Source organism: Symphodus melops (assembly GCF_947650265.1).
Source record: "Symphodus melops genome assembly, contig: scaffold_285, whole genome shotgun sequence".
Lineage (NCBI taxonomy): Eukaryota > Metazoa > Chordata > Actinopteri > Labriformes > Labridae > Symphodus > Symphodus melops.
This window is the reverse complement of record NW_027636571.1, coordinates 17,377-30,170: the sequence shown is the minus strand read 5'-3', so window position 1 is coordinate 30,170 and position 12,794 is coordinate 17,377. Positions and strand designations below refer to the sequence as shown.

General features: G+C 43.5%; 1 protein-coding gene across 2 annotated transcripts; it reads left to right on the top strand.

Annotated features, from left to right (window-relative positions):
- The first annotated feature begins 3,567 nt into the window (after window positions 1–3,567).
- On the top strand, window positions 3,568–12,794 carry rab11fip5b (RAB11 family interacting protein 5b (class I)). 2 transcript variants are annotated; one of them, XM_079373133.1, is made up of 6 exons: window positions 3,568–4,371; window positions 5,217–5,746; window positions 6,427–7,033; window positions 7,629–9,992; window positions 10,747–10,885; window positions 12,203–12,794. In XM_079373133.1, the coding sequence occupies exons 1-6, from the start codon at window positions 3,992–3,994 to the stop codon at window positions 12,461–12,463; spliced, it is 4,281 nt and encodes a 1,426-aa protein (XP_079229259.1). In that variant the 5' UTR covers window positions 3,568–3,991; the 3' UTR covers window positions 12,464–12,794. The 2 variants fall into 2 exon arrangements, with proteins under 2 accessions (XP_079229259.1, XP_079229260.1); XM_079373134.1 differs by lacking the exon at window positions 7,629–9,992.

The window sequence follows — 12,794 nt, the reverse complement described above, 5'->3', positions numbered from 1 at the left end:
ATGTTTGGTCTTCCATTCTTTTTTATCCATTGTTGTTTTCTGAACTTACGTCAGCATTAATCAATACTTCAGATTGTGAACTGACATGCAAACCTTCCAGTAATCACAAACATTTCAGACTTGTGTTCGGTGGCCTCATGACGTGAAATCATCCATCACAGAAACAACCTTTGATATGTTTGTTTGTCTCTGGCACCTTGTGTTTCAGGAGTGCCTCTGGTCCCTGGAGGGTTTCAAACACTGGTTTTATTTCAGGAAGGAGCTGTCCAGTAAGCTTCATGTAGCTTCACTGCACTTAAAGACTTTTTGTTAACAGAAGACTTAAGATGACGCCTCAGTAAATTCAGATCTGCAGAAAGAATCAAATCAGAATAAAGATTTGTGTTGGTTTAATTCATTCAAACAAAAGATATCTTGTATTAATCAAACTTCTCGGAACATGGTTGGCATTTCTTCTGGAGTTGTCTTGTTGTCCTGGGCAGCAGCCAGATACTAAAGCCTTACTCTGGAGTCAAGGCCAGGTTTCATCATCACAAGTCACAGAATATTAAAACAGATGTCTTGTTCATATTAATGTCAGAGCCTGTCTCAATGTAAATATGACTGTTGACCTACAGAAAGTTAAGACTCCCTGAAGTTTGTTGTGTCGTCTCACTGTGGTTGGAGACCAGTCCAACAACACACTTTAAACATGTTTCTTTAATTCTCATCACTTCACTCATGGGTCGTGTTTTCTACATTAGAATGTACCAGATCTACCCGATCATGTTGCCAAGCTGTTTGTCTAAATGTCTGATATAGCGTTGAGTATTGTGTGAGCTGTTATGAAATACCACGTATCTCTCTCTCTCTTTAAAAGCCAAGTAGAAAAGTGCCACAGAAACCTTCTTCAGTCGGATTCTGTCGTCGTGTTGCTGTTTTGAATGTGAGCGTTGGTTTGTATTTACTGTTAACAACACTGTGAAACATCAGTCGCATTTTTACTGATCTGAGAGCTTCTGTTGTTTTGATTTATAATAAAAGAAAAAAGAACTGAAGCTGAAAATGATGATGGTTCACTTTTATCCAACCAGCCCTTCCATATAATCCATCCATCCATCATCCATCCATCATCCATCCATCATCCATCCATCATCCATCCATCATCCATCCATCAATCATCCATCATCCATCCATCATCCATCCATCATCCATTCATCAATCATCCATCATCCATCCATCATCAATCCATCAATCATCCATCATCCATCCATCATCCATCCATCATCCATCCATCATCCATCCATCAATCATCCATCATCCATCCATCATCAATCCATCATCCATCAATCAATCATCCATCATCCATCAATCATCAATCCATCATCCATTCATCAATCATCCATCAATCCATCATCAATCCATCATCCATCAATCATCCATCCATCAATCCATCATCAATCCATCATCCATCAATCATCCATCCATCAATCCATCAATCCATCATCCATCCATCATCAATCCATCAATCATCCATCATCAATCCATCATCCATCCATCAATCATCCATCATCCATCAATCATCCATCATCCATCCATCATCAATCCATCAATCATCCATCATCAATCCATCATCCATCCATCAATCATCCATCATCCATCAATCATCCATCCATCAATCCATCATCCATTCATCAATCATCCATCATCCATCAATCCATCATCAATCCATCATCCATCAATCATCCATCCATCAATCCATCATCAATCCATCATCCATCAATCATCCATCCATCCATCAATCCATCATCCATCCATCATCAATCCATCAATCATCCATCATCAATCCATCATCCATCCATCAATCCATCATCCATCCATCATCAATCCATCATCCATCAATCATCCATCCATCCATCAATCCATCATCAATCCATCATCCATCAATCATCCATCCATCCATCCATCCATCATCCATCCATCCATCATCCATCCATCATCCATCCATCAATCCATCATCCATCCATCATCCATCCATCCATCAATCAATCCATCAATCCATCATCAATTCATCATTCATCAATCCATCATCCATCCATCAATCCATCAATCCATCATCAATTCATCATTCATCAATCCATCATCCATCCATCAATCCATCAATCCATCATCAATTCATCATTCATCTATCCATCCATCCATCATCCATCCATCATCCATCCATCCATCCATCAATCCATCAATCCATCAATCCATCATCCATCAATCATCCATCCATCCATTCATCATCCATTCATCATCCATCCATCATCCATCCATCCATCATCCATCCATCATCCATCCATTCATCATCCATCCATCATCCATCCATTCATCATCCATTCATCATCCATCCATCATCCATCCATTCATCATCCATTCATCATCCATCCATCATCCATCCATTCATCATCCATCCATCAATCCATCATCCATCAATCATCCATCCATCATCCATCAATCATCCATCCATCATCCATCCATCATCAATCCATCATCAATCCATCATCCATCCATCATCCATCAATCATCCATCCATCATCCATCCATCATCAATCCATCATCAATCCATCATCAATCCATCATCCATTCATCATCCATTCATCATCCATTCATCCATCCATCCATCCATCCATCATCCATTCATCATCCATCCATCATCCATCCATCCATTGATCCATCCATCATCCATCAATCCATCATCAATCCATCATCCATTCATCATCCATCCATCATCCATTCATCAATCCATCATCAATCCATCATCCATTCATCATCCATTCATCCATCCATCATCCATTCATCATCCATCCATCCATTCATCATCCATCCATCATCCATCCATCATCCAACGGATACCTGCTCTTTTTAACAGAGATTCATGACTTAAATCTTCCATCTTGATGTTTTTGTTTTTGTTTGCTGGTGTTTTTCAGTCTGATTCATAACAAACTAAAAACTCTTAATTGGAGTTTAATAGAACTCAAACTGACATCAGAGTTGATGTTTGGAAGAGCAGAGCTGCAGAATAATACACATGTCAAAAGGACCGGGGTTATAATCACGACTCATCCTAACAAGACAGATTATTACTCTCCAGACATTTAAGTTACATCGACATGTTATTGTTTTCATGTGAACACGTGAAAAGAGTCTTCAGTACATGCACTGCCTCTGTTCTCCACCAGAGGACGCTGTATATCTGTGAATAGCAGAAACCTGATGCAGTCCATCAGAAGGACTGCCTCTTTAAATTAACAGTGACATCATGTTTCAGGGTCCACAAAGAACATTAAAAACATAGTCTAGATTAATTTATCCTATTTCATCTTTATTTTCACCAACTTATTTTGATAGCTCGTTTTTTATTGGCTGTCTGCATCATGTCATTTATTGGGGAAATTAATTCTGATCAAATAAAGAGGAAATCTTTTGTTTCGGTTGAATGGTTCCGCCCAGAAAGTCGCGTGGACTCATGTGTTGTGCAGACTGTGTGCATGTCTCATCAGCAGCATCATCCTGTCAGCTGTGACTCGACGCTTCTGCGCCTGTGACGGAGCTTCTTCTCAGTCATTCTGCGGCAGCTCCCTCTCTGAGTACGGGCCTGCTGCTGCTGCATGAGGGTCTGGAGGAGGGTGGGCTGGTCGTGGACATAGTCAGGAGCACATTTTGGACTTTAGACTAAGTGATGCGACACGCAGGAGGAGCGGACTTAGAGCCGGACTCACATGGTTTGCTCTGATTGGATTTGGGAATGGCATGCGGAGCTTTAAGTTGAGCCCGGTATGTTGTCTAGAAAGTGACCTCAGATAAACTCTCTGAGGCTCTTCAGCGGACTGACGGATTCTGCAGAGGTTTTTGGCGCAGCACGGAGCTCAGTGCAGGGGGGGGGGGGTCTCTCAGCCCACAGGTACGACAAAGGAATTAAAGACATTGTGCGTATTTAAGCACACATTAGCAGCATCGGTCCAAGATGATGTCACTGATCGATCTGGACGATGATCAAAGATGGGTGCCCACTCATGTGAATGTCACCGTCCTCCGCGCGAGAGGACTGCGGACCAAGGGCAAGCACGGCAGCCGCTACCTGTACACCATCATCCAGGTGGGGAAGGAAAAGTACACCACCGGATTGGTGGAGAAGGCCGAGGTGCCCGAGTGGAATGAGGAGTGCTCTTTCGAGCTTCTCCCGGGAATCCTGGAGGACGGCGGCCGGAGCTCCTACCCCCCGGGGAGCGGAGACCTGGTCCTCACCGTCATGCACCGCGTGCTCATCGGTCTGGACGTGTTTCTCGGTCAAACCATTATTCCTCTGGAGAAGATATTTCAGGACGGGATGTGTCCTCGAGATGAGTACGTCCTGTTCGGATTCTTTATGTCACCTGCATCAGCTAATGCATCTGGTCAGTTAGAGAGACAATATGATGAAGAGGATCAGGGCCAGGACTCAGACTTTAATACTGGCTTTAACCAATGAGACAGTGTCTTCTCCCTGTCCTGTTGATTTACAATCATCTTTACACCTCATGAGTCAGGACTGAATGATGGGACTGATCTGACTGTCGTGCACTCCCATGATCATTAGAGATTGATACCCTCCAGGAGCAGCACCCACAATGCATTGCAAATCAGATCAGATTTACTGTGAAACAAGTTCAGCTGCCACAAAGACTCTGCATGATCCCTTTACACATACGTGTCTCTTATATTTATATTATTATATATTATTATATACCCACTGTCTCAAAGAATAGTTTATAGTATAGTTATAATAGTGTATTTGAAACTAAGGTCGAGAGAGACCGCACACTTTTCTAGTTATTTAAAGGATAGTTGATGTGTGACAGTGCTGGCTGGAAGGGTGAATGTGACGTGATGATGAGAGAGACTGAGAAGCTGAAATACTCAGACCCAGCCTGCTCAGGTGCATGATATCAAATTAACTGGCTCCGCCCCTTTTCTACTTGGCAGCAGGAAGAGCGCTGACACAGTCGGGGGTCACACACACACACACACACACACACACACACACACACAGTGTAAAAAGTACTTGACGTGTAACTGATTGTTCAGGATGACAGCTAGGTGCTCCATGAGTCTCTGTGTTGTTTAGAGTCATTGAACAGAAGTGACTGTGGTTTACACACAGCTGAGCACACGGTGGATATTGACTGTTTCTTTTCTTTTGTTGGCTCCAGATGGTTTAAGCTCAATTCTAAGGCTGGACGGAAGGAGAAGGAACGTGGTGAACTTCAGGTAACGGTTCAGTTCACACGCAACAACATGACAGCCAGCATGTTTGACCTCACCATGAAGGACAAACCGCGCTCCGCGTTTGGTAAACTCAAGGATCGTGTCACAGGCAGGAAGAGGGGGGACATGGAGTCTTCCTCAGCCATTGTGCCGGGCCGTTACGCAGCCCTGTCGGCGTCCCTGGGGCAGCCGTTTGGAGAGGAAGGTGGCGTAGCGGTGGAATCACAGGATGTGGAGATAGCAGTGGAGAAAAGGAGTAAGGTTAAAGATTTCTTCAAAGGAAGGCTGCGAAAGTCTTCTGACACCAGGTCATGCTCATCGCTGGCTTCAGACAGTAGTGTTTCATCTATGGCCAGTGAAAACCCCGGCCCCCCACCCAGCCTGGACCTGATGTCTGACCCTCCAAGCTCTCCCGTCTACAGCAGCAAAGTGAGAGTGGACACCCACTACGGAGAGACAGATTTAGCAAAACAAGGTAGGCTGAGAGGACCTATGAGTCCATGACATCACAGCTGAACACAGTCTTATTAAATAAAGTAGACCTATTCAAACTTAGAGCGCCCTCTGCAGACTCATCCTGGGATTACTCCAACATGCGTTCACCTCCTGATCTGAAACTTTGCAGCATTCACACTATCTGAGAGTTTAAAATCAAGTCGACTTTAAACTTTAAAACACCTCTAATTTAAGCCATAGCAAGTATCAGAAAATTCTGTTTTTATGAACGATGAACAAGCATGGTTTTCAATGAGCAGAGGTTTGACTAAATACAGCTCTGCAGGGTTAGCATTTAATCCAGGAGTCTGATCCCCTCTTACTAATGGGCAAGTTAGCGATTAGCTTCATTTAGTCAAGCTAGTTAGCAGCTTCAGTTGAAACCCTTTAGAGTTGGTCAACACTTAAGCTGAAAGGAAGAGTGATAATTGAACTTCCACTTGTTGGATAGATGTATAATTAGGTAAATACTTCACTGCAAATGTTGCCTTCTTTACTCTTCCCCAAATTGGTTTCTGTATTGTTGTAGCCTGTTTAGGGAAAGACTGGTTAAAAGAAAAATGTTTACTTTTGATTTAATAGATCTGTGAATGTACCGATTTAAATACATTTGCTGTAATTGACTTGTGTTCATAACCCAGTGCTGTGTCCTTCCAACAGTACTCACCAGCCAGCACACCACAAGGGTTCTCACACACAAGCGAGCTTTCAGCGACGAAGCCAGCAAGATCACAACAGCTTTCCCCCGAACAAATCCGGCACTGGAGTCTCTCAAGGGTCAGACCATGACCCAGTCCAAGTCTTCCTTGTGTATAAATGGGAGCCACATTTACGACTCTGAGCCATCCACTCCAAGGATTTCAGGAGCCCACCCCTCGAAGCTGGTCCTGCTGGAGAAGTGCTCCCCGCTGTCTCGCTCCCTGCAGAACATCACCAAGAGGAGCGAAGACAAAGGTTCCTACTCAGAGGGCCGGCGCTGGTCTTTTGACAAGATGAAGAAAGATGAAAGAGAGGATGAAAAGGAATCTCAGGCATCATCTCCATCCAGTCAGCAAGCTCAGGCAGGAGGTCGCACCGGTCAGGCAGCCTTGCCAGTTGCTGCCTCTGCTGCTGGCTCCCCTGAGAAAGGGAGGAAGCTAAGAATGACGTTATTCTCTGGGGGAAGGAGTGAGTCTCTCCCAGCTAAGTCTGATTTGAACCAGTCGTCTGCATCTGAGGGGAGGCTGAGAGGCTGGTTTGGCTCAGGTGACTCCCAGAACAAGCCAAGGTGAGTCTCTCTTCTCTACAGTGTTTGACGAATGACAGGCTCTGGGAGTCCTGCTTCTTGTTGAGTGTCCTGAGTTCAGTGTTTGCACGGCTCCTTGCCCATTTCGAAAATGGAGTTGATTAAGTTCATAGCATTCTCCATTTTACGACCATGCTGTACCATTATCTCATGCTACACTCTCCACAAGGTAACGCTCCAGCGTATTCCTGGTTCTCTTTCAAAGATGCATTGTTAGGCTTTGGGTAAATGTTCTTTCATAAAGGACATTATGAAATCATTCCATGTTGGGAAAGTACGAGCTCAGTAACCACAATCTCTGATGATCTGGAATGGCTACAATGCATTTGATTTATTTGTTTTGCTTGATTATTTTGCAAATGTGCTTTGCTTTTTATTAAATTTGTGTTGCTTTTTTTTTTTTAACAATTTTTTCATTTGGCCACTGTTATAGCAACTGACGTTGGGCACATTCTGTTGAGGAATTTCTGCTCGTTTCTTGGTTGTCTTCCTTGTTTGTGTAAGAAATATGTTCCCCATTTGGTAACCTGGCACATCATTAACTAAGAGGACTATTGTGCCCTATTTCCCACTACAGGCTGGAAGTTTCTCCTAAGGTAGAAAGCAGCTCAGACGCACTCCCTCCCCTCCCTCTCCGCTCCCCTGTACCCCCTCAGTACTCCTCCCCCTCAGGTTATGTCTCACCTGATGACTGCAGTAACACCAATCCTTTCACCTCTTCTCCTGCCTCAACCCCGATCTCCCCTCCTGCTCCTTTCCCCTCACATGTGCAACACAACCCCTTTTTTGAGGAGCTCATAGCTGAAGAGTTACAGAAGTCCCCCTTCCATTACGATACTTTACCATCTCATTCCTGCACACCCAACCCTGCTCACAATGTCAATGCTCCAAATATGGCTTCCATGAAGCGGGATCGCCCCAGGCCCGTAGCGAGACAGATATCCCTCCCTGCATTACTGCCCAAAATTGGCAACCATTACTCCTCTAACCAAACAGCCCCTCGTTCAATGGTGGAGACATCAGCAGAATGGGACGACTCTTTTGATGCCTTTGCATCAAGCAGGCTTAACTCACCTAAAGGAAGTCTTCCTCAGCCAAGAACTAGTCCAACTTCCTCTTGTAAACGTAGTAACCCTCCAATAAACACCAAAAGTCTAGCACAAGAACTGGAAGCATGTGAGGAAGAGCCTCCACCTTTACCTCCAAGGAGACTTTTACGAAACTCAGTGAATGAGATCTACTCGGACGGTTGGCTGCACAGAGGTCAAGAGCTTGCTGTCCACAAAGAAGCCTACCTTCTCTCACAGACCGGCGTTGCCTCGCTGCAACGTGAAAGAGAGGGTGAATCAAAGAGAAACAGTAGATCTCCAGATCCTCACACAGTCAGTGAGACCTCAGACTCCCTAAGTGTCCACTCCCAGCCTTACACAAACATTACTTCACCTGCATTTGTGTCTGAAGAGAGGCTGAAGATGTTTAAGTATGAACCTTTGGAAGATAACGCTGACTGCTGGCGAGGAATGCTGTTTGAGCAAGATTTGTATGGACGTGTTTGTCAAGGACGCTACGGACAACCCAAAGTAGACAGCCATCTTCCATCGAAGCATGCTGAAGAAGCTAGAAGGATCACATCAATGAACTCAGGTTCTAAAAAGATTGTGGATAGTGAGATATCTGTTGCTGACCTATTGAGCTTGTCATCTGTTACTGGCTCAAAGCGAGAAGGAAAGGTCCAAGAGATGAAGCCTCCTTCAGTAGAGGACAAAGAGTCCGAACCAGAAGCTGAATACATTAATAATAATGTGTCTTTCTCTTTAACTTTGGGAGATTTAAACATGAATGTTAATAATTCAGATTTTGGCTTCATTGACTCAGATGGCTCTTCACAGTCAGAGATAGTCGACACACTCAGAGGCATCGACAGTTTTGGTGGGATTGTTCCACAGCTGCCACAAGATTCACAAATAGCTGCTTTTCATACAAACACGTCGACCCCACCAGAGGATATGTTCACCTTGAAGGACACCTACATACCTGAGATAAACTCTTCTTTTGAAATTACATCATCATCTAGCAAGCTCTCACTGGTTTGTCAAGAAAATTGCCAAGATTGTCGATGTGAACTGAATAACATGGCAACAAATGGTAACTCCAAGGTAAACAGCGAAGTGATTACAGCTGTAACATCACAAAACAAAACATGTCATCAGTTTGATGATGAAACGGAACCAAGACAGGATACACCAGGAAGTGAATTTAAAACAACACACACAGACTTTGATGATAATGGAAATCCACCAGGCATAGCTAATCAGAAGGAGTCATTCTCAGGTGTAGTTAGTGCGCGCTTTAGACCAAAAGGAGTGTCTCCCCAGAACAGTCGTGGCAGCCCAAACATCCATAACATAAGCAGTGACAGAGATTTTGAACAGCTGTTGTCCCTTGTTAAAAATATCTCAGGCATCAGTGAAGGACCTTTGTCTTATCAGCCCACTAAATCAGCTCTTTCTAGCTTATTGTCATTAAATAAGCAGACAGATTCCCAAATAGAGAGCACAGTCAAAGACCAAACTAATCCTAACGAGTCTAAGAACCCACCACCAATATCTTCAAAAGTTTCTTCTGACATCAGTTTTGAAGACCTTCATGCAAAAGTGTCCCCAAACTCCAGAACCCCTTCAAAGACAAAGATTGGCCAGTCTTTGCCAGATCCTCTCTCCACCCCTAACCTTCTGTCAGTTGAAACACAAGCAACACTCCAACCCACCCTTGTCTGTTGCTCCCCCATAAATCCTTCAAGCACGGGGTCCTGTGCTGGAGCCAACACTACTCTGGATGTAGCCCCCTTCTCCACCACTGACCAGCCTCTGAGCGATGCACAGTACTCACTTTTGCCTGAGGAGACTCAGCCAGCTAGCAACCTTCCCCATCAGCAGAGCAGGTGAGGATCCTCACTCCAGGAAACCACATGTGTAGGTGTTTACAAGTTGTTTTAAATGTGGAATAACAGACACAAGTCTTTTCATTTTGGCCTCCATTTGCTTTGTTTGCTGCTGGCCTGCTTGTTTGCTGATAGATGACTTTACACGTTTTCTCTTTTCATCCAAGTTGTTTGGATGAAACCTGCTGCTTCACTCCTTCCTCTGCTTCTCTTTTTTGTTTTGCCTCTCATTATTTCTCGTGTGCTTCTGTTACTTTGTGTTTTTCTCACACTTTGTTCTAAACGTAGATTCTTTTTCTGCGACTTTGATCACCTGATACATCAGGGCAGTCTGAAGTCACAGGTCCCTGTAGACCCTTTAGATCTTCATTTATACAGAGCCAATACATAACAAAGATCTGCAGTCACTTTACAGCAGGTTGAGACCACACTCTTTGTTATATTATTTACAAAGATACAACAATAAACCTGGATCAGCACCAGACTCATGTAGAACAGACAGAAACCTGGACCAGAACCAGACTCATGTAAAACAGCTCTGTTGTTGTCGTTGTTGCTGTAAATCAGACTCAAGTAGTCGAGGAGTAAATCAGTAAATCAGACTCAAGTAGTCGAGGAGTAAATCAGTAAATCAGACTCAAGTAGTCGAGGAGTAAATCAGTAAATCAGACTCAAGTAGTAAGTCAGATTAAAGTAATCAAGCAGTAACAAAGTGATGCGTTTATTTACCAAGTCTGACCTCATGACCTTGCAGAACTCATCCAGTGAAGCCGTTGACCTCCAGCCAATCAGAGAAGAAAGAGAGTCGATCTGTTCTGGACAAGCTAAAGTCTACCATCCACCCTGGACGCACCACCAGCCAGCAGGTGGCAGCAGAGCCTGAGAAGAGTCAGGTACAGTCATTCATAAATACTCGCGGTGTGACAGTTTGTTCGACAGTCAATCAAAATAGAGAGAATCCAGACCGAGGGAGGAAGTGAGACAAGAAATACTGGGAACTACAAAATAAAACAGCAAACACTAGGATAACAACTAAGACATATAGTGCTGCTTCCAGTGAGTGCCAAAGAAATCAATCCCATTAAAATTTAAAGAGAAAGAGTGTCAGTGCAACACTTCAAGTTTCATTTCATTTATTTATTTATTTGAACAGTGTACAACATACATTAACCTCAGAGAGGAGAGATGTACCAGGTTGTAGCACTTGTGCTAATTTCCACCTGCAGTCCCTGGGCAGGCTGTTGTTAACCTACAGAGTATGTTCACTCCAAAGCATTACATTCAAAACTATCACATACACTAAAAACATACTGGATAAAAAGAGGTACTAACTTTCACATACAAACTAATTACATGACACTGTGGGAGCAGGCTTGTTTTAAAAGAAGCCATTTTTTGGCCTGATGTGAAAAAGTGTTAAAATGAGGTCAGCTCTGTTGGTAACTTATTCCACTGTCTGACGGCCACACTGGAGAAAGCTGAGCTGCTGAATGCTGTTAGGAATCCAACACTGGCCTCGAACCGTCGACTGAGTGGTTCGAGATGTGATTTCTGAGCTGAGTGAGATAAACCTTTTTAACAGAGGAGCTACCATACCATTAACTATCTTGAACAGCAGGCAAAGATTTGAATATATGATTATATTTTCAAAACTTAACATACTGTATTTTTTAAGAATATGACAGTGGTGATATAGCCGTGATTTCTTGTCATGGACCTTAAGAGAGATTTTGTATAATGATTCCAGGCATCTAGAGTGAGAGAGTTCCTAATATATCTACAATTTGCTGTGTTAAATTTCAACGTATTGGCTAACTTTTTAACATGTTTTTTGAAATTTAAGTTTGGGTCAAGAATGACTCCTAAATATTTAATTTGATCGACATTTAAAATTTCCTGACCTTCAATTCTGACTTTTGGTTCAGTTTCACATCGTGAACGACGGTTTGTGAAAAACATAGAAACCGTTTTGTCAACATTCAAAGTTAATTTCAATTCAGTTAAGTTCATATTTAAAGATGACAACCTTTAAAGGCTGACGTTAAAGGAGACCACAAACAAACAAAGTGCTGCTTGTTCTCCTAGTGAAGCACTAAATCCTGTAAAGACATTTTAATCAGGCAGTAAATGAGCTCACAATGTGTCTAAATGTGAAAGTCCTCCTGTAAATGTTATTAAACCGCTGCACTGTTTCCACCCCACACCTGCAGGAGGCGACAGTGCACGACTCTGCACAGTATCAGCACCTGACCAACATGGAGCTGATCTCTCTGCTGCTGCAGCAGGAGATGGACATGCAGAAGCAGCAGGCGGCCTCCGAGCGGCAGGAGGCCCAGCTGCACAAATGTGAAGCTGAGCTGAAGAAGGTCAAGTCTCAGGTGCGAGATCTGGAGGACTACATTGATAATCTTCTCCTGAGGATCATGGAGCAAACACCTACGCTGCTTCAAGTGCGCTCCAGACACAAGTGACCCCCGTGCTGCTGCATGCACTCTTTGAACTGTCTTTCTTTAAAGGTATGAACCTTCCAACCAACGCTCCACCACTGTCCACGTGGTCTCACTGCTCAAACTGCCCTGTTCATGGAGACGCATGGCGTCCCACCTGCATGCTGGTTGCTCTCCCAGTTTGTAATGAGGAGAAAACAGAGCGAAATATAAACAAGAAAAAAACACTTTATCCCTGCTTAGCAGAAGAACTTCAGAGTAGTCAGCTGTTCAGCTTCACACATCAAAAAAGCACTTTTTAAAACATCCTCATTTATTTTCCTTGTTTATTATAAAAATGAAATCAACCTTTCAA

What these genes read in the sequence shown, in the direction of transcription:
- rab11fip5b (XM_079373133.1), top strand. Translation starts at nt 3,992, where the DNA reads ATGATGTCACTGATCGATCTGGACGATGATCAAAGATGGGTGCCCACT. An exon ending in GACAGATTTAGCAAAACAAG is followed by an intron (nt 5,747 to 6,426) that starts GTAGGCTGAGAG and finishes TCCTTCCAACAG; the next exon opens with TACTCACCAGCCAGCACACC. An exon ending in CTTCCCCATCAGCAGAGCAG is followed by an intron (nt 9,993 to 10,746) that starts GTGAGGATCCTC and finishes ATGACCTTGCAG; the next exon opens with AACTCATCCAGTGAAGCCGT.